The sequence below is a fragment of the Gouania willdenowi genome, chromosome 11 (genome assembly GCF_900634775.1).
Source record: "Gouania willdenowi chromosome 11, fGouWil2.1, whole genome shotgun sequence".
NCBI lineage: Eukaryota > Metazoa > Chordata > Actinopteri > Blenniiformes > Gobiesocidae > Gouania > Gouania willdenowi.
The window spans coordinates 27,096,425-27,119,386 of record NC_041054.1 but is presented as its reverse complement, the minus strand read 5'-3'; the positions used below and the strand labels follow the sequence as shown (position 1 = coordinate 27,119,386).

The following is a 22,962-nucleotide window of genomic DNA, read 5'->3' as shown; positions in this document are numbered from 1 at the left end:
CTTTATCATATGGTTAACATTCAGTACCTTGAACTAAGCTTTGTGATGTTTTCTAGTATTTCAAGCACCTTTTAAATGATACACATTTTAAAATAGCATTCTGTTGGTTATTGAATTACATGAAAAGAGTGGCATAGGACATACACTATTTGCAATTTCAATTTCTGCAGGAACCCGTAACAATAATCCTTTCTTTTGTGACTTTCCAGTCAAGCACATGTTCTTTGTTCTCATTTGAGCAGGAGAGTTAGTGTTATTCCAACGTCCTGTGTGACCACTGGTTTGGGTTCTGGAGGTGACAACATCTGCAGGGGGTCGGAGCCCAGAGTTTGAAAACTTAGCATGTAAACATTGACTGATTGTTTCCTTTTGATTGTAATGTAGCAGAGAGGTGATAACAGGAGAAAAACTGTTCTTGGATTCTCCTGTTCCTTTGTTCGGACAGGAAGAGGGAGAAGATCCCCCTGTGGGGCACATTTGCATTTCACAATAGGAGACGGACTCTCTGACTCCATTGACTGGTGAAACTAGTGTCCTAAGTCAAAGATCAACTTGGAGGGTTTGGTTCCCTACACAAGTAAAACAAATGAAATTGTGCGACATAAAATCGTAATCTACGTTGAATTGCCTTTGAAATGATATATCACACAACTGTGTTCTGATCAATTTAGAAATTACTGGAAAAGAGGGTGGGCCCGCGGGTCCCAGTCCCCCCTTTTCAAAAGTGTCCCAGAGAGGCTCTTGACATCCACTCATAGAATATCCATATCAAATTACAGCCCATTTCAACAAGCATTAACGGAGGAGTAGTCATTTGAAGAATGGGGCCTCCAGGAGCACCCTGGCACCCCCCTAGCACATATGGAGTAATGGCCCCCATTCATATATTGGTATGTGTCAATGATTCGGTACCACCAACTGTCGCAATATTTGACTCACAAATAAATGAGAAAACAACTTTAATGGAAATTGCCTAAAAAGGGGGGTGGATGGGCCCCTAATCAAATTGTGCAAGGCCTAATTGTAATCTACGTTGATTTATGTTTGATACAATATATCACACGACTACCGGAAATGGGGGGTGAGCCCCTGGGCCCCCTACCCTATTAAAAAAAGGGCTCTGAGGGTCTCATTATATTCATTCATGCAGTATTTATACCAAACTGCATTCTGATCTAACGAGAACTAACGAAGGAGTAGTCATTTGAAAAATGGTCCCCCCGGGGGCCCCCTGGCACCCCGTGACACGTACGGGGTAATGGGCCCCAAATATATATTGGTATGTGCCAATAATTCCATACCACCAACCGTTGTAATATTTGACTCACAAATAAATGAGAAATCGACTTTCGTTTTTTTTCTCGGGCACCGACATCCATAGATTATAGCTACCAAACTTCAGCCCGAACCCGTCACGAATAACAGAGGAGTAGCGTTTTTAACTAGTGTACACAACAATAAGAATAACAAGAACAGGAAGAAGAACAAAGTGAGTGGTGTTTTGAGTCTGGTAGCCTCACCTAAAAAACCCAATAGCAACAATGGAGAGAAAAACCAGACTTAGACGTGGACATAAAACTGTTTGCTTTTATGACTAAATCTCGCCCTAATGAGACCATCGTTTGGTATGAAAAGTGTCATTCTCTTTCTCATCACCACAGCGTTTACTACTGCTTCATGGAGCAGTGTTATTTCGTCGCTCTTGGCACAGTAATAAATCATCTTCACCCCCACATTCACACACAAACACAATACTAACTGTTTGTTTTTGTCCAAGCAAACAGACTGTGATTGTATAATGTGCGCCCTGTCTCAGACAATTAGCCAAAGCAACGAGTTGTGAACCGTTACAGATAGCAAGTATTTGGTTGAAGAGGTCACACACGAGCCATGAGGAACATGTTGGAATCACAAGCATTTGCCTCTTAAGGAAATACAGCAAATAAAATGACACAGCTCACAGTTGAGCTGAAAATGACTCCCTAACGGTGGAGATAGTATGCCAGACAGGATCCTTCTTTTTATCCCCTTTTCCTTCCCAGCTCACACTTGTTGGAAAGTCTTTTTCCTTCTCTGGAGAATTCATTACAAATCCTTCCTCTGATACTTGATTACTCTGGTGACTTAGTGAGTGTGGAAGTCTTTTCTCTGCTCCAGTCTGAACTAACTTCCTTGTTCTTAACTTCCCCTTAGCTAAAGCAATTCACAACCCATCACATGTTTGTAGAGGCTACCATTTTCAGAATCAAAGTTTCCTCAATTCCATTTGAGAGTTTACCCTTTTCCGTTTTGTTTCCTAATCAGATGTAATTACAAACTTTTAGGGCCTACACTACAAAGCTAGATAATTATATCCTGGATTTATCTTCATTAGCAGGCTTCACCTAACCAAACATTCTCCGTCAGACAGAAGCAGTCCTACGAATCTTGATTACAACTCGCTAAGTTAAACGAGTTGATTTCACCCTGGCTACGTGCATGCTATTGTAACAGAGGAGGAGATCACAGTGTCAGATCAATCACAATCATAGAGAAATTGTATAGAACAACTTACATCACAATTGAGGAATAATTCTTTAAAAATATGAAGAATTAAAATCCATAATTTCAACCAAAAACAGCACTGTTGCTGGAGTAAAAGCTGCAAGTAATGAATGCAGGAATTGATGAGTGTTAATGCTTAAATTAGTGAGATTATAAACAGAGAATAAAAGACACTTTTCTGTGTCTCTGATGCTGCATTCATACAGATCAGCCCCCATCATAAGGTGGACAATATTTATATTTTATATTATCTTACAGGGCTGAGGCTTTCCGTGTCACTACAGAATACATTAATGAAATAATGAATTAATTGATTTATTGGTCTAAAAGCGTCCGACGCACGCATCTTCATCAGCTGACTGATGTAGATCAGTCCATCAGATAAAAATATATATTTCTTATGGTTAATGAAAGGATTGCATCAATGTCTATATATTCTTTCTGTCCTGTCAGAGTCACATCAGGTCCACACAGACGTGTTCACAATTATCCTCTTTTTATTGGACAGATTGTTTTCTAAGAGAACTGATTGGTCAGCAGGCGGGGCTTCAGGGCAGTCGTTCAGCCTAAGTTACCGTGGTGATTTAGCCCCATAAGACATTAGTCAATAGCCCAAAAGTTAGCGCAATAAGTGGAAATGTAGCTCTGTAGTACAGGCCCTTAAACTTCCTGAAATCGTGCCATATGTGATGAAAATGTTTCATTGAGTTGACTCTTTTTCATTTCATATTTCTCTGCTGTATTTACGCAGAATGTATACGCTGTAATTAGGGATGTCTCATATTCGCTTTTTTCCAATATCTGCCATGTCAATCATGTTCATAACCTAATTTTTGATTCCGATATCAACCAAAACTCAAATATCAAGATTTTTTATTTATGAAATTTGAGGTTCTCACTGTTCAAGTTTTAAAATGACTTATGTCTGAATGTCCAATTGTGTGGTTTATTTGCATGTCTTTGCACTACTGTCATGCCCTTTTAAATCTTCCCTTGGGGGACAAATAAAGGGATTTGAATTGAGTTCAAGGTCACATCATGGATCATTAAGCCAGGCATTATTTGATGTGTTTTGTTTTTTATCAGCAGAAAACCAGAAGATGGAAATGTACCGATATTACATTATTACACTAATATTGACGGACTGACATCCCTACTGATAATACAGGAACTTTTTCATTAGTTTTATAGCAGTGCTGAGCTACTGACTCATTGCTTTGTGGTTGCACGGTGTCACTTGGGTTACACACGTGATGCCAATCATCAAACCTGCAGACGACAACGGAACAGCATTGTTGCCTTAGAAACAAAGCCTGTTCTTTTTAATTGTCTTGGCTAATAAATGGCTGATGTGAATTCTCATCTTTTCAACAACATTAAAATGCAAAAAAGTTCCTAATGAATGAAAAATACTGGGTGTGTTAAAGTGGATGTGAAGCATGTTCAAGCAAAGGTGTTTTTTTTAAGTAAGTTAATCAAAAACCAAATCTAATCCGACCTAAAATGAGTTGTTAAACTTTACACTTCACTAGTTTATAATAATAATAGTGACACTAACGGTCGATTTAGAGACTTCAGTAAAGCTAACATACAAGATATGTTTTTGGACTGTGGGGTAAGGCAAGTCAAATGTATTTGTATTTTGCATTTCATACGCAAGGCAACTAAGTGTTCTAAAAAGAACTTTAAAGTCGACAAAATAAACATAAACATTTAATTATTTAAAATCATCAACAAACACATTACATCAACAATATGACCAAACATCACCCTCTCAATCATACGCAGTAGAGAAAAAAAGTGCCTTTAACTTTGATTTACAATGTTCACATTAGATGCTGACTTCAGCTCTGCTGCAGTTTGTTCCACTTCTTTGCAGCATAACAACTAAACACAGCATCACCATGGTTACTGTGAGCTCTGGGCTCCACTATCTGACCTGTGTCTATAGATCTGAGAGACCTGCTGGGTTCATACCTGACTAACATGTCACTGATGTATTCTGGACCAAACCCATTCACAGATTTATACACCAGCAGCAGAACTTTAAAGTCTATTCTGAGGCTGACTGGGAGCCAGTGTAAAGACTTTAAAACTGGACTAATGTGTTCTGACCTCTTTGTTCTGGTTAAGACCCGAGCTGCAGCGTTCTGAAGATACTTGCTGATAGCAGTCCTCTTTTCCTTGTTACCAAAGACAATCACCTCCATCTTGTCATGGTTTAGTTGAAGGAAGTTTTCACTCATCCAGAAGTTTACACTTTCTAATCAGTCACACAACACCTCAATGAGACCATAGTCATCTGGGTTCAGTGATGGATATAGTTGTGTGTCATCTTCGTAAAACAGAAGCACTCTGAGGGAACCTATACATCAGACATTGGCAACTGCTGGCCCACCTCGGAATAATTTTTGTGTGCCCCCAAAGTAAATCCACTAAATAACTAAAAAAAAAAACATGAACAGGACAGCAAAATACACAAAATGCATCCAAAAACATACAAAATTCTAATACAATTTACAAAAGAAACACAATAATACACAAAATCACTAAAAAAATACACAAAACTACACATAACACAGATAGAACAGAAATATATACAAAATAACAACAAAAATACAGAATATGTCATAACACACGGAATGACTCCAAAAACAATCAGAATAACTACCAAAACACATCCAAAAACATACAAAATAGCAGAAAACTACACAAAATGATCACAAAAACACATTAAACCCCTTTGTTTATTCCTGTTAGTGCTCAGATTAGTCATTATTATTCTAAATGCTGACATGACTGTTGATAATATGACCCTCAGATCAGATGCAGTGGAAGTCTCCCATTGTTGAACCTGTCCTAATTGAACAGTTAGGAAGACAAATTGCTTGATGAGAGGTTATCACCTTTGTGTGGTGAGAGCCTCAGTCGGTAAGCAGTGCAAACTTTTGGAATTAGTGCTTTTAGAATACACAACATGTCTGCACATGTGCCTGTGTCTCAGCTTGCCAACGTCTTGAGGCTGCCACAGATATTCATGCTGTGATTGACACCAACAGATATCAACATGTAGCCACGTAAGGAGCAAAACAAACCATGAACTTTGAAAGTCTTGGCTCTCTGTCATCAGAACTCTTTAAACCCTTTTATGTCTGAACAAAACTAAGGTTAAAAGTATCATGCGACAAGCAAGGAAAGAGGAAGTATATATGAATGTTTGAGGAAGTTTGTACAACTTCCTCACTAGTGGAAATGTTGACCCCCTACAGCGAGGGTGTCAATTCATTTTAGTTCAGGGGCCAAATACCGACCAGTTTGATCAAAAGTGGCGGGAAAATTAGCAATTTTAATTCTTATAATTAAAATGCAAAATAGGTAAAACACCGGCAATATTGGAGTAAGAAATATCAGACATCACTACCTGCAGGATCTTCACATTTCCTTGATTTTGTGACCAATTTTAAATTTCACTTGGTGAAACTTGTGGACCAATTTGAGAAAATTTGCTTTGTGATTAAAGACGAGTGCCATGTGATGTAAGCATAAGACAGCTGTGAGCCCTGTAAACACTGTTGAGTTTCATTTAATTTGATAATTTACACTAATTCATGTTCTGTTGAGCAAAAAAAAAATATGCTAAGGTTTGATTTTTTTCAGGAATTTTATTTTCATCTCCTGACATGTTTCAACTGCTATCACATCAAATGGGTCTACAGACACCTCTGAGGAAGGCTGACAATTGGCAGTCTACACATGTACTCTACATTTCCTAAAAAAAGTTGTCTTGAAACCATAACATATTAAGATCTAATTGTAGCTTCCGCTCACAACAATTGAAAATTGGGTGGAGATGGTTGGACGCATGATTTTCTGACGTACGTTCGTTTGATAAATGAGGGCTAAGATTTAAAAGATTAGTTTAATTTATCAGACGCTTTCATCCAAAGCGACGTTCAACACGAGCAGTTAGAGTTAACATGACCCAGGTTGGATTTGAACCGGTGACCCCTGATTACCAGCCCGTTTCCTTAACCGTTACTCCACCGCTCCTCTTCTACGTTGCAAAAAATCTAAACCAAACTCAGTTATAAACGGTAACATCTGGTATTTATTATCTGCCTGTCTGCTGCTGTCAGTCATTATCCACTGTTTTCCACCATAAAAAGATGGGCTGAACTGATTGTTTATTTATGTTGAAACTTGTTTGAAAATTCACAGCCGTGTCTCTTCACAATAATGGAAAATAAATAAAGTAATAATGATCTTTACCCAGCTGTGGGTTATAGATCAGAGACAGCATAGCATGGGAAACTGGCTCAGCTCAAACAAATTAAAGAGGAAAACAGGACTTTAGTGAACCAAGTGTTATATAAATAGTTCCAGATAAAGCTTAAATAAATGACAAAAATGGACAGAACAGCAGCTTCTGCTGTGGATTTAATAAAGTTTGATTCTCCGGAGCTCATGTGATGTGTCTGATTATAAAGTGAATCGATGTCCTTCTGACACAGCAGACATGATTCTCTCATCCAACGCCACCTTTTAACATCAATATCACTTTAGTACGCCCGCTATAGAAGAACACGTCTGTTCATTCATCCGTGCGTCCTGCTGTTGATCCGCCGTGACAGCACTGATTCCTGTGCTCAATCCCAGCGTTCAGCAGCTCATTAGGAAATCAATAGTGTATTCAGTGTGTACGTTTGCAGATGGATTTTACAGGAATGATTTATTGAATTCACTGTGACACACACATCCTCCTCTGCTTTCAGGATCCAGAAGGAGCTCGCAGAAATAACCTTGGACCCGCCGCCAAACTGCAGGTAGGAGCTCGTTGATGATGTGCTCTTCCTCTCTTTGTTTTGGTAAACCCACTCTGAGGCGCTTGTTTGTGCTCCCTGTGAATGAATTGTGCCCTCGTGGATTTCCAACGCTGCATTTGCACCTGTTTGAATAATCCATTTCACACTGAGGGAATCATGTTAGCCTATTGAAACATGAATCAATCTCCAGGTACAAAGGGAGGAAATAAATAGCAGCACAAATGTTGTGAATGCTGTTTAGCGTCAGGTCACTGTGGTAACAGCAATGGTTCGGCTCAGCCTCCCTGAGGCTTCCTGCATCCAAACAGCAGCGTTGTACACACGGAGGCGACGAGCTTTAATGCAAAGGTTTTTTTCTTTTTCCTGCGTTCATGTTTGTGTTCGTTCTTAAACTGATGACTTTCAGTGGGTGTGGCCTTGCTGCAAGTCAAGTGTGCAGCAATTTTGCAGAGTCCAGGCATTTCCTGTAGGCCAGGAAAGCAAGGTGATGCGGTGAAGCATGCATGTTCTCAGAGCAGCTGTGGCTTTAGTGAAAAAAAAGTGACGGAAGAGGAGTTCACTGATCCAGGAAGTCCCCTCAACCTCTGCTGATGTTTGCATGACAAAGAAGAAAAAACTATTTATCATCTATTGTATGGAAAAGTTTCCCACATATTATTGAAAAAGCAACAGTTTTCTTTACAACATAAGTTCTTGGAACAACACACATTTTGACTTTATTCTTGATTAGTGGTGTAGTGGCAATATTTTGAAGAAGATGATGAGTGAAATTGGACACATTCAATTATTTTCTGGTGTAAAATAGTTTGTAGAAGCGAGCTATTGGCCCAAAACGTGCTATTGGCCTTTGAGCCAGATTTTAAATAAAAACAAGAGATTAAAAAAAAATGGTTGAGATTGCCGTTTCGGTTTCAGAACGTGTATTTTTCGTGTTTACACAAAATCGGAGACTCAAGGGAAGCAAAAGATCTGAAGGGAAATCTGAATAGTTGTGCGTCTGAGTTCTTATTTATTGCAGGGTTAACGGAGGTTCTTTTGAGTTCTCAACGTTAAATTGATATTCACATTGATCCTTCTTAATCTAACAGTTCAAAGGCACACGCCACCCACACACACAGCATTCAAAGGGCACACAAATGCAGTAACCTATAGTGTGTGTAACATAATGAATCTTTTATGTGCCTGTGGAGAATCGTACCAACCATCATTACTGTGTGTTTTTAATCTTTGTCCATGTCAGAGGGGAACCTCCTAATCGGCACACACAGATGAGCCCAGAAGATAAATATGAGGCAGAGATTAGAAGACGGTGTCAAATAGAAAGAAAGATCTTTACTGGAATGCAAACCACTTCCTCAATACATCATGGACTATTCTGATGAGTTTGTTTAAGTCATGTGAGACCCTGTAGATTTGAGGTGATTTGTTTTCCTCATATTTTCTTTTCATCTGTAACTGAATTGACATCATGGTCAACATTTGCTACGGCTGTTCCCATTAAAGATTTTCCTTTAATCAATAGAACTTTGCTTTGTCGGAATTGGACAAATGTAAAATACAGACTTACTCTAAGCAGAATGTGAATGTTGTGCAAAACTTGACATCTACCTACTTTGCAGTTTTTTTATTTACCTATACTTAAAGGGTACCTGTAGTAGAAATGTATATAAAAATATTTTTAATGTATTACCAATACCAATAAACACAATATGTGCACCTTTTTTTTAATTAAAAGAAACACATTTAAAGGACTTTTTAGAACAATTTTACACCGTGGGGCATAAACTATGGAGAGCCGCCATTTTGGTCAGGATATGACACACGTTCATTGGTTTCTGTTAGCTGTTGCTCGGCAACAGTGTTTCACTGGTCTACAGTTCAATGGTTGCTATAACAACAAGACAAAAACCCAGCAGAAACATTTATTTTGCGTCTCTGAGCCAAATAACGACACTAAAGCCTGGTATATGGTTCTGCGTCAGGACCTACGCAGTCAACGTGACGCAGAGGTTGGCCAACTGTACTTCTGTGTCGAGGGAATGCATCCCTATGTGATTGGCCACCCTGCCGCTGGGGGGTTGTGTGTGTGTATGTGTTTTCAGAGGAGCATTAAAAAGCCCTTGTTTACCTTCCGGTCACAGAAAACTATCTTAAAATGTAATTTATTTCTGGCTTAATATTTGCCTACTGTACCCAACTATGTGTGTATTGTTGGACACAGATATTAAAACAATGGTTTCAAAACGTGCGCTTTATTTTTCAATATAAACGTATGCAACATGCAAAGTATAAAAGTGTATCAAGCGGACTGTCGACAGTCACGCCGTGGGCGAGGGGGCTTCGACCCCGCCGTAGAGCGGAGAGACCAGCGAGGTAACCTGGTCCACGGCGAGTTGGGAAAGGAGCAGTGTTGTATAGATCGCTTTAAATATAACGTCATGTCTGCTCCTCAGGCAGCCTCCACAGCATGTCAGTCATTGTTTACTGTTAATGAAACACACACACACACACTGTAGGTACAGAGAGGTAAACACGCACCTTTCGTCTATGATTGACTCCGTTTGGCGGTGCTTCACATGCTGCAGCCATGAAATGAAATAATCAAACTCTGGCACTTTTTGTTTGTCTCGGTTCTCTCTTTGACTCAATCCACTGTAGAAATAACTCTCGTGTCGCTCTGCAAAAAGTTGGAACACAGCGCTGTTGACTGGAAAAGGCAGTGACCGTGGCTGAGGTTTGGAGCTGACCAATCACAGCCCTAGCTGACTACGCGTCAAGGCATCGACTTGACGTGTAGTCAGGATTTTTGGGAGGCACACGTCAGGTTACGGGGAGTGGGTCTGCATCTACGTAGAGCGCTACGTGCGTCTACGACATCGATTTGACGTGGAACCATATATCAGGCTTTAGTCAGAGTTATCCAGGCGTTGGCTCCATCATATCAGTACGGGATACACACTTAAAATGTTTCCATTCGGACCAAATTCAGTGGTGTGCGAGGACCGTTTCAAGCCGAGCTGCTATGAGAGGGATCTGTGGGCTAAGCTAATGGGCTAAGCTAAGGGTCACAGAGCCAAATGTACATCTGAAATCAGACACGGTCCTGACAGAATTCCTTCACAAAAAGTCTTTGAATGTCGCTTGTAAACATAGTTGTTCAAATCACTACTACGTTTCTGCTTACAGGGGATACTATGTGCAGCTGTCATGACACTAACCGCATCCCCACCACATTGTTCCCTATTAATTATTTGTGGCTGAATGATGAACTCTTTCAGGAGAACTTACCTGCTCGTTAGGGCGCTGTCAGGTGCTGATCCTCAGAGGTAGTGAAACATCATCCCATCAATGAACAGAGTGTTTTCATCACAGTTGCTAGCCATATTTGTGCACTTCCAACACCTAACTACTCAGCCATGGCTTGTTTCTGCTGCTAACATTAGCTCTGTCTGTTCAGTTAATTCTGCATGCTGACTAGGTGCAGGGAGGCTCACAAGAAGCAGGACGTTGCTGGGAAAAGTAGTATTAGATCCTCTCCTAACAACCTGGATGCTGCACTCTATCACTGAGGGAGAGGTTTCACACAACTGCTTCACACCCAGAGATAACAGAAAAACTACACTTCCCACAATGTAACCTGTTATGCCTTTACCTCCCAAAATGCACCATTTCTTTAAAGCCACAAGTCATGCCGATCAACAAAAATTCCATAGAAATGTCAGATAGGGTCCCAAAACATTATTAATGGAACCTTTAATTACCTCCAACTGGTGTTTTGTATGAAATCCTGCACAGGCATTTGATTGGAGGTGCAATGCAATGCAATCAGCCAATAGGGTGCGGCATATGTGACGGCCAATACAGCAGTGCGCTCAATAGCCCGGAAAATACGAAGCCAAGTAAGCCAGATGTTAGTTTTATATTGTTTTTTATATTTTCTAGTAAAGATTACATGAATAATTTGAAGGGACTGGAGTACACGTCATTGCACTGGAGCCTTTTCAGATTTAAATGCAGTCAGAATAATCTGAAACAGCTTGTTTATCACAACTCGGTAATAAACACACTGCATTCATTTTCAGTCACAGGATAACTTGCCCACTACTCAAACCATAACACGAAGATTTTCAACAGGATTATATATTTTTCTATTTATTTACAAGACTTTTGAGACGGTCACTGGTTTTTCCAGTGAATAATGGCGTTCCCAATCATGCAAGTGAGACATTACTGTGTCATGTTGGGGCATCATTTAAAAAAGAAAAAGAGATTGAAGAAAAAAAAAAACAGGTCAGATTGCTTTTGCCGTTTTCGAATGTGAATTTATTTTTTTTAGTTTAGTTCACAGAAAAATCAGAGGATGCCCATTTGTCTCCAGAGAAAAGCAATAGAAGAATAATTGCAATGGACATCATTCATCCACTGTGACGATATATGAAGCAGTCTGAGGTCCAAACCCTTCAGTCACTGCTGCTTTCAGAGGCTTTGTGCTTCTTCTTAATGTATTTTTCTGTTACTGTGATAAATGTCACTTCTATGATGCACGTCTGGGGGACGTAAGTTCTATGTGTCGCTTTTGATTAAACCTGCACATTTCAGCTCAATAATCACCATCTCAAAGATCATTCTGTGTCATCCAGTGAACATTTGTATTCTTTGGATGAAATGAATTCCTTGGAAGCACGCTGTCTGTTTGAACAAAAGACTGGCTGTCTCTCCAGCCCTTTTCCTCACCTACTAATTGATCTGACAGTGTTAAATAGGCTGTGTTCCCTCAAAGATGTCACAGTCTATATGCTTTAGTTGCTGTCTCAGCTATTCCTCCTCCCCATTTACAAAATAATGCACAACCCAATCCTGAAAACATTTTTGACTAAAATATACCTTCATTTTCCTCAGCTCTTAGGAATGATACTGAAGTCTTTTGAGGAATGTGGAGGGAGGAATGAAACCCTTTATGCTTTTGTCTGGATATATTATAAAATATGTGTCCTGTACTACTTGCTAATTAATATCTTACTGTGTTAAATCACAATGGTAACTTAAGCTGAACGACTAACCTGTTCGGGACCAGGTTTTGTTATGGATAAGATCTGAGTGAGTACAAAAGTACAGGAACATACTACAGTGAAACAATGTGCTCTTATCCCAGTGTGTGTGAGATACATTGAGGAGGACTAGCTGAATAGAAACATATCTGTGCTGTAATAAAGTGAAACTGATCAGAGCTTTGTTCGTTTATCATCCCATGGATTCATATTGTATCATCTCACACATTTACACATTAAAGGTGCAGTACGCAACTCTCAGATCCCTCTCTCCCCTTTCCTCCCCACTGATGTCTTGCCCTGCCTCCAAACTTTCCAAAGTTCTTCCCTCAGAGGAGCTAACAAGCTAACGTTAGTCCAACAGCAACATTACAGTAATATAACACGCTTTGTTAAAAGCATATTACTGCATTGCTTCTCTCTCTCTCAATGTGCACACACCTCAGCAGCAGCAGCAGCAACACAGTGTCACTTACAGCAGCCCAAACGAAGGCTGCTGCGTGCACATGAACAACACATGCACTACAGAATTCTAGTGTAACAATTTAATACTAAAATATTAAATGTTGAAGTTTTGTTTTGCCTCAATTTGGATATAAATGGACTGTATTTGTTTGTTTAAGCAATGTCCCTTATTAGAGCCTCTGAAATATTTTACAGTGCCTTCAAGCAGAATAAAAGTATCACCTTGAATGCTTTTCCCCTGTTTGACATGTGGAGTGCACTCAGTGTACTTTTTTGATTGATTGCAACTCTAGTTGAAACTCCATCTATGGATAAAAACATGAGTTGACTGGCATCCAGAGATGATAACATGCCCCAATAAATTTGATCCCATCAGTCACTGGCCAATGCAACTCATACAGCTCACTTTACTTATGTCTTTCCATCTTGTCTTGGAAGCTACAATTGACATTTAAGCAGATTGAAACAGCACAATGATATTGATAACAGGCTCCATTTTTAGACGTATTACCGTTTGTGTGGGAATAAATGGTCCTGAGACTCACATAATGGGAAAAAAAAACTGCCAGAGGAATGTAAAAGGGTGGACATATTTGAGCTCTTGAAAGAAGCAATAATGATATATAATATATAGAAATGAAACCAAGCCCCTAGGCTATTGGTAAGCTGCATTGTATAATAGGTGTCGGTTAAACTACCTTAAAAACAGTCAGACTTGTACTGGACTTGCTGTCTAAATAGAATACTATGTACTTTCCATCCATCCAACTCCTGCCCCTCTACATACAATGTATTGTTTTCTTTAAATAATACCAGGAACTCAAATGCAGGACACTCTCACATCTAGCTGCTCGAGTTGTTTCTCCAGAAAGATTCAGAATAACTAGCCTATTTGATGCGTCCAATACGGCGGAGCGCCCTGTGTGTAGATTTTTTGCACATCTGTGTCCAGTGAAAGCATCTGTAGACACCCCTACAGCACAATGACTGAACTGTAACAGCCTCTGAACATCACTGCAAACTGAAGGTTCAAAAACAAGCTTCGGATAATGTAGAGACAGGGAAAGCTTTCTCAGCTTTAATAACAGGACGAGTGAGACGAGCTTTGTATGCAGGACGGTGTCTAAGTGGAGGGAGCGAGTGACTGCTGAAGTCATACTAATAAGATATTTGCTTAAATAAAAAGCAAATACCAGTAGTAAATGGAAGTTTCTGAAGCGAGGAGTGGTGTTGGCTCGTATGCATTTACAGTGAGAACTGGAAGAGCATATAAAAAGTACAATAAGATTTGAAATGTAATATCTCTGCCAGTTTTTAATAGTAGGAAATGATAAACAGCGTAAAGTTGTCAAATCACCACGTTGGGTTTGTTGAGAATCGATCACGTTCGTATTCTGACTCAGAGTCCAGACTCCTGGGGCGATGGTAAGAAGAACGGAAGGAGGGAGCGGTGTATTAGTCTGGATCCAATAAAAACTGACCATAAAAAGCTGTAAATGGACTGATATGCAGACAAGGAGCAGTGAGGAGGAGACTTCATGTGGAGATGGAAATGCATCAGTTGAAACTTATCAGAATACACGGAAATCTCTGTTAAACGGAAGTGTAGCAGCTCGCCTACCTGCCCTGATTGACCGAGTCGTTTGAAGAGTACCCTCATCAGTTAATAGGGTGCGGCATACTGTATGTGACGGCCAATACAGCAGTGCGCTCAATAGCCTGGAAAATACGAAGCCAAGTAAGCCAGATGTTAGTTTTATGTTGTTTTTTATATTTTCTTGTAAAGATTACATCAATAACTTGAAGGGACTGGAGTACAATTGTGTATTTTAGGAAATGACTCACAAAGGTGCAATCTAGCAGCGCAAAGCGAGACATACTGTATATCTTGCATATCTTCTGATTCGCTACTCAGATTACAGGGTCTGTTTGTAGATGCAGAAAGATCCAACATATTATCAATGTCAGTAGGATTTATTTGAGGAATATATCGAAGCAAGCATGATTACAGAACATATATAGACTAAACAAATATATAATGGTGTAACTATTTAGGACAAGATCATTATTTTAGGCACAAAAGCATTTCAGAAAGTGACAAAGATGTGTTATTTTCTCACTTACGGGTCAATTGAAAGCACAGATAAAGCACAGAATAATTATCAGTTAACTGACTGGTTACCTCCCGATACCTCCAGTCCGCAAAGGAGATCTGAAATTCTCAAGGATTTCCTCTCTGAATACATTTTTGTCTTCGGCTTGTGCTGCTCTTTCACTAAATTTTATAGAAAATTTTCTTATTTTTTTGGAATGTCGTCATCTTTTTAGAGCAGATGGACTGTGTCTAAACAAGGCTGGAGTGAAACTTTTCACATCCAACTTATTTTACTTCACCAGTCACACTGCTATCAGTCCTGATAAAGACAGAGGACAACATGTACCATCGGAGAACAAAACAACAAGGAAAGAACATGGAGTCGATGAGCTTCCAGCCGGAAATCAAAATCACCAAAATGAAGAGGTCAACCCACCCCCCACATCTCAGGACCCACCCGCTTCACCCCAAAAATCACCTACTTCCACCTCATCCAGCTTCTCTCCTATCCCTGCCTTCTTGAATTTAACTGACCAGATGAACGAGCTGGTTCTGGCTGGCACAAGACTGACACCCCACCCTTTACCCCACCATGGTCCCATCTTATCTCCTCTAAAGAACCAATCTGCACCACCCATCCCTCCTCAATGATACCAGGCCCAGGATCACTCTTCTCCTCAGGCCAGCTGTGTTCTTCTTAGAGCGACACAGGTTTGATGTGTGCTGGGTCCAGACTGCAATAGCTCTATTTTTAGGAACAACCAGAAAAAGTCAGGGCCTTATGGAGTTAATGCAGCTTCTTTAATTCCTGTGGTGACAGGTAACACAGGTAAAATTGTGAAATTAAAGAAAAACAAAAAGCTTTATAGAGATAAAAATTTGACTCCTATAACATGTCATCCAAAAAGTCCACCAGTGTCTCCAGTTAAGTCTTTAAAATTAGCTCTTCTTAATGTTAGATCTCTTTTTAACAAATCACTACTAATTAATGATATTATTTTGACACATCACTTGGACTTTTTATTTCTTATTGAAACGTGGTTGAATGATGGTATCAGTAATACTATTCTCAATGAAAGTGCACCACAAGACTTTATTTATTTCAACAAGTGTCGTACTTGCAGGAAAGGTGGTGGAGTTGCTGCCATCTTTAAATTAATATTAAAAAGCAAAGAATTAACATTTGGTGATTTTATCTCCTTTGAATATGTCATTCTTACTGAAGGGTGATTCAAGAGTTCTGTTTTTAGTCGTTTATAGACCCCCAAAATATTCTGGAGAATCCATGGATGAGTTTGCTGAACTACTGTCAGTTGTATGCACTGAATACAACTTTTTAACAGGTGACTTTTATATTCATGTAGACAATAACATGGACAATACTGCCAAAGAACTGTATGCTTTAATGGATACTTTTGGTCTTATACAACATGTGGTCCGACACACACTCAAGGTCACACTTTGGATCTGATTATCTCTAAAGGTGTTGATATCGCTGCTGTTGATGTAAGAGACTTAGCTCTATCTGATCATTTCTGTGTCTTTTTTGACCTAGAGACTGTAACATCTGTTCCCCCTACTTCTGTGTGTTTAAAAAAAAAGGTACATAAATGACAACACAAGTGCACAGTTTATGGAAGCCATAGCAATGACACCAACATTGAGTGCTGAGACAGTTGATGATCTTTTGGATGAGTTTAATGTCATAGATGTGGTGGCTCAAAATCAAAACTAAGAGAAAACCAAACACACATAAAATACCTTGGAGGAGGACTGAGATGATGCAGAATTTGAAATCTGACTTCAAAACAAAACTCCTAGTTAATCTAGAACTGTACAAAATAAGGCAAAAATTCAATGATGGCTTGTTCAAAGCAAGGCAGCAATACTTTTCTGAAATTATTGCCAAAAATGTCAACAACTCTTGCAAATAGTTATTTCTAATTGAAACCCCCCCCCAGTTCAGATAGCCCCTGGTTTACTGTCAGCTGGAAAATGCAATGAATTTGCTGTATATTTCAATGAAAAAATACAATCAATAAGGTCAAACATCAGAACAAATCAGCAAAATAACAAAAAGCTTGAACAGCTTCAACCACTGAGGGATGAGTCAACTACTGTACAATGTTAGAGTTTATTACAGTGAACCCAAAAACAATAGAGGAAACTGTTCAGCAGCTGAATCCATCAACATGTTGCCTCGACACAATACCCTCAAACTTCTTTAAAACTGTCAAAAGTCAAATGTGTGTCAGATAATTAACTACTCATTCCAATCAGGCACCGTACCAAAATCCCTGAAAGTAGCTGCTGTGAAACCTCTGTTTAAAAAAAAAAAAAAAAGAGAACACTGGATGCCTCTATACTGGCTAACTATAGACCAATCAGTAACCTTCCATTCATAGCCAAGATCATTGAGAAGGTGGTCTTCAACCAACTGAGTCAATTCTTAACATTCAACAAAATATTTGATAATTTTCAGTCAGTTTTTCATTCTCATCACAGCACTGAAACTGCTCTGATCAAAGTGATCAATGACGTAAGGTTGAACAATGATTCAGGAAAAATATCTGTTCTCATTCTATTGGATCTCAGTGCTGCATTTGACACTGTAGATCATACAATTTTGTTGCACAGATTGCAAACATGGGTTGGACTAAATGGAAAAGTAATGCAATGGTTTAAGTCATACTTGGAGGAGCGAAGTTTGTTTGTAAGCATTGGAAACTTTGAATCTGACAGATTACCAATGTCCTGTGGGGTTCCTCAGGGCTCTGTTCTTGGACCCCTTCTGTTTAGTCTTTATATGCTTCCTTTAGGACAAATTTTACAGAACTCTAAGGTTGATTATCAGAGCTACGCAGATGACACACAACTATATCTATCACTGAACCCAGATGACTATGGTCCCATTGAGGTGCTGTGTGACTGTTTAGAAAATGTAAACTTCTGGATGAGTGAAAACTTTCTTCAACTAAACCATGACAAGATGGAGGTGATTGTCTTTGGTAACAAGGAAAAGAGGACTGCTGTCAGCAAGTATCTTGAGTCTCGATCTTTAAAAGCTAAAGACCAAGTCAAAAATCTTAGTGTTCTGATTGACTCAGATCTTACATTCAGCAGTCAGATCAAATATTTTACAAAACAGCTTCTACCACCTAAAGAACATCTCCAGAGTGAAAGGTTTAATGGCTCAGAAAGATCAGGAGAAACTGGTCCATGCTTTTATCTCCAGCAGACTGGACTATTGTAATGGTCTTCTGACAGGAATCCCCCAAAAGAGCATCAAACAGCTACAGCTGGTTCAGAACGCTGCAGCTCGGGTCTTAACCAGAACAAAGAGATCAGAACACATTAGTCCAGTTTTAAAGTCTTTACACTGGCTCCCAGTCAGCCTCAGAATAGACTTTAAAGTTCTGCTGCTGGTGTATAAATCTGTGAATGGGTTTGGTCCAGAATATATCAGTGACATGTTAGTCAGAACCCAGCAGGTCTCTCAGATCTATGGACACAGGTCAGATAGTGGAGCCCAGAGCTCACAGTAACCATGGTGATGCTGTGTTTAGTTGTTATGCTGCAAAGAAGTGGAACAAACTGCAGCAGAGCTGAAGTCAGCATCACATGTGAACATTTTTAAATCAAAGTTAAAGGAACTTTTTTTCTCTACTGCATATGATTGAGAGGGAGATTTTTGGTCATGTTGTAAATGTTCTTATTGATTTTAAGTGTTGAATGTTTTATCATGTAAAGCACATTGAGTTGGCTTGTGTATGAAATGTGCTATACCAATAAATTTGCCTTGCCTTAATGGATGCAGGCTAAACTTAACCTTAGTTATACATCTGTACATTTACTTTTAAATCAAATCTATGCATCTATAATTTAAATCTACACTGAAGCTCAGAATGAAACATTTTTGCCTATATTTGGACCAACAACAGTGGATAGTTAAAGCATTTGTAATTTTTAGCACATTGAAACCTCAGAACAACTTTTTGATGTACATTTTTAAAAACGTCAATGAAGGACTTTAGGTATTACAACAGGAACCATTGAGTTGCACCTCAGTGTGTTTTGGCTGTGACCAACTTTCATGTTTCCCATTCCATTACCACAAAAAGGCAACGGAGTGGAAAGACCTTCAACCCAATGTTAAACAAACATTAGCACATACAGCACAGCTAACATGGAACATTAAAGCTGATATCTGGAGTTTTTGAGAAATTTATGTTTATGTATGATTCTTTTGAAATTCGAAAAAATACTTAGCGTTTTACTATGGTCTACTGCCGGTGGTCCCGCCTTCATCCTATAGACCCCTATACAACTGGAAACGAGTGCCGTGATTGCCCAGCCAATAGGCTTCGACCTCCTGTAGCAAACTTTGTCAATCAAAGTCAATGCGGAACTGTGCACTGAAACAAGGCCGCGTGTCACAACAGCAAACAGGTAAATATGATTTTGGCTCTTACCTGACCCATAGACCTATATCAATGCGACCCGATGCAACCTTGTTATGTTCCGCGATGTGCGTGCAGAAAAGTAGAGGCGTGGCTTTTGGTAGATTGGCAGAGGCAGTTAGAGGAAGTGAGGCTGTTTAGGGCGGGACATCGAGACGTTGCTCAGAAACTCCAGATATCAACTTTAAGTGACCCACTGACACCTTTATATCAGTAGCGGTGCCAGGATTTTGATTATGGGTGGGCCCCCAGAAAACTGGATGTGCCAGTTAAAATAAACAAGACAAAAAAACCCGACACCTCTGTTCCAGCGCTTTTCTGCGACACTGACACTGCATTCAAGGCAACTCTGAACTCTGCTTTTCTCATTTGAAAATTCTGAGAAATTACAATAAAGGCAATAATGTTTGTGTAATTAAAGCTATGAATATTTTTAATAGCATTTTTATAGTGGCCCAACAAAGCAAGGCCACGTTATGAAGCATGTTTTAGCAACAAGGCATTCAGGTGCTTTAAATCCCATGATGTTTATCCCATCACTCTCTCTCACTGTTGCAGTTATCTGCCAGGTTGAAGCAGCCTACTGTACCAGCCATGTTGTTGCAGACACACATTTCCGCCTGCAGTTAGTTCAAAGACTCGGTTTAACCGAATGTCCTGGCTTTTCTATTGTGGGAGGAAACGGTGCTTTATCCACACTAAATTGAATTAGATTGTGCACTCGAGGCACACATGCAAGCCTTGCCGAGAAAGAGCAGAGTCTTTAGCTATGAAGCCAAAGCTTCCTGCAGCGCAGGAGGGAAACATTTAGTGTTTCTGCAGCGTCTGCTCCTTGCAGAAGTGCTGCGGAAATCATCAGGTTCTCCATTTGGAGCATCCATGAAGCAGATGGCTCTGTGTTTCCCTCTGTCTCTCAGCATATTCTCTCCTCTCATCCATGATTTTTCCCCCTCAAACATAATCGTCCATGTCCAAATCCTCTGAGAGTCTCCCAGTGCGTTTGAGGCATTGATACACAAATCATGACAAGAGCACACAAAAACCCAGCACTGTGGCTTTAGTGACGAGTCTCTCAAACCAACGCCTGCATTGTAGAGTGGTGATCCCCAATCATAATAATAAATTCTGTAAACTTATTCAGATTTATCATTTTTGACATTGAATCATTATTAGAAATTTAGATGTTAATTGTATATGTCTATTGCGTGGCGCATATTGTTGTAATTTATAACCCTCTGAAACACTATTTCCTGCATTTTGAGGCTAAAGTTTTTTACATCTTTGTTCCAGTCTTACTTTAAGGCCAAAAGTTATTTGTTGAATTGGTGAAGGGTCATGATGAATGTAGTTAGAAAGTTATTCATGCTTGGTATAGGTATCCAAGCAAATCGCCTGTATTAAATAGATGATGTGGCTGATGTATGTGTTTCTCGGTTATGCAGATAAAAAAACAACACAGGCACCCCTGGAAGTCCCTTTTGTGTCCAAGTTTGCAGCTATTACGACAGTACCGATTAAAAAAGGTAAAAACATCACACCGTAGGGGGCCCCAGGCTCAACAGCGCTGGTGAGAACCCTGAAAGCTAATCAAATGTAGAGCCTAAGCTTTTTTCGTTTTAAAATGTCCCAAATTCGATTTCAGAGTTTACCTGTTTTTGCGTTACGTCTGTGTCACTTTACCGTTTTTTTTTCCCCTTACATTTCTTAATTTTTTCCCATTTCAAGTACTTTACAAGCTTTTAAACTTTTCACATTTAATGCTGTCATAATAATCTGAACAACTTTTTCATTACAACACATTAAAAACACATTGTAGCTGAAGCTCTGCATTCTTTTTCAGTCATAGGATAACATCACACTAGTCCAACCATAACACGTAGCGTGAGATTTTAAACGGAACTATCCGAGGAATTGGACATACTGTATTTGTCAGTTTGTCACCCTTTTTTGCAGTGAAAAATATGTGATATTGTCTCAAAACATGCATGTCTGTGTCATGATGAGGCCTCATTTCAAGCCAGGAGATAAAAGAAATTGGGTCATATTGCTTTTCCATTTTAGAACATGGATTCTATTTCTATCGTCTATTTTCCACCCTGCACACCTGAACAAATGAGCTGGATTTTGTGGGGAAAAGATGCCTGTCACAGTTAAAGCGAGCTAAAGAGGGCTGAGTTTGTTGACCATTATGCTGAGAGTGAGGGGGAAAAGTCACATCTGAACAGGCACCAGTCATTTTCAAAATAAGAATGAATCGCTCCAGGTAAGAGAAACATAAAGCTATACTATATATGTGTTTTGTTATACGTTTTACTATTTACTTGATTACATGCTCCTCTTATACTATCTGTTTCATTTATTTTACTACTGTGAAGCACTTTGTGACTATTGTCTGAGAGAAGCGCTATACAAATACATTTTACTTACTACACATTGGAGTTTTAGAAAATTGACTTTTCTTTAACAGTTAAAATCAATATTTTAGAAACATTTGAAGTCACTATTTACCAAAAGGCTGTCAGTCAAACTCATCTTTTACGACACATTTGTCAATGGTTCTGAAGAACATGTGTTTTACTCTTCTTTTATTTATTTTTTGTTCACAGTATCATTCTGTGTAATGGAACGTTCCTTTGTACAACACATCTGGAGTGTGTTAAGTGACTGTAAAGTAGGATGTCAGCGTCTTGTCTTTAGCTATAGAATAGGGTTTTTCTTGTTTAATAAAGTGTTTATCAGCTGTGCTCCTCGTTCACTTCTCCTGTCTGCAGCTTGCTACAGCTGACTAAGCGTGTGTGTGTGTGTGCGCATCTTCATCAGGGTTTCATATCAGCGTTGCACATCGTGAATGTATGAACGATTAGACTGCAGTGCTTTAACTGCACACAGGCAATCACACAGAATATAAAGACGTTAGCATGTCCTGATAAATATGCGCACTTGCTTGGAGTAATCGCTGCTTTTTGCCGCAGGGGCCGACTCATCCTGAAATATGCAGCAGTGTTGTGTCTGTAAAAGTTCTGTACTTAGCCATATGGTGGACTAAGAACAACTGCAAATCCAATTTAATGGCAACCATAACCAGATGATTGTCTCTGCCAAAATCATTGTTGTCATTTTATATCAATAGCAGGTGAAAAACAGATGGCTATAAAAAGTCTTCACACTATTTGCTGAATGCTTGACCTTTAGCTACACATGTAACTACTAGGGCTGTGCATTGCCATGAATCTGACTATACGATACATTTTGCATGTCACGATACAATATAAAAATATCTATATATATACTAAACAATACAATATACATCACAATGTCAATAATTATAAATTTCACCTTTACAAGTACAAAATAGTATGAAATACAATTTATTTCTTTTTTTGTTTTTAACTTGCAAGAACAAGTAAATGGTAACCAACTGTAATTCAAGTACAAATATCAAAAAACAGTGGTATGTTTATTAGCGGTGTCCCGATCCGATATTGATATCGGATATCGTCCGATATCAGCCAGAAAACGAATATCTA

General features: G+C 39.2%; 1 protein-coding gene across 1 annotated transcript in view; it reads left to right on the top strand.

The window, feature by feature from the left end:
* The window catches only part of LOC114472062 (ubiquitin-conjugating enzyme E2 E2-like), a 90,719-nt gene that overhangs the window by 27,983 nt on the left and 39,774 nt on the right, over positions 1 to 22,962 (top strand). Inside the window, exon 3 of the mRNA XM_028461136.1 lies at positions 7,317 to 7,367. Within this exon, the coding sequence (XP_028316937.1) occupies positions 7,317 to 7,367 (51 nt within the window). The remainder of the gene's footprint in view (positions 1 to 7,316; positions 7,368 to 22,962) is intronic.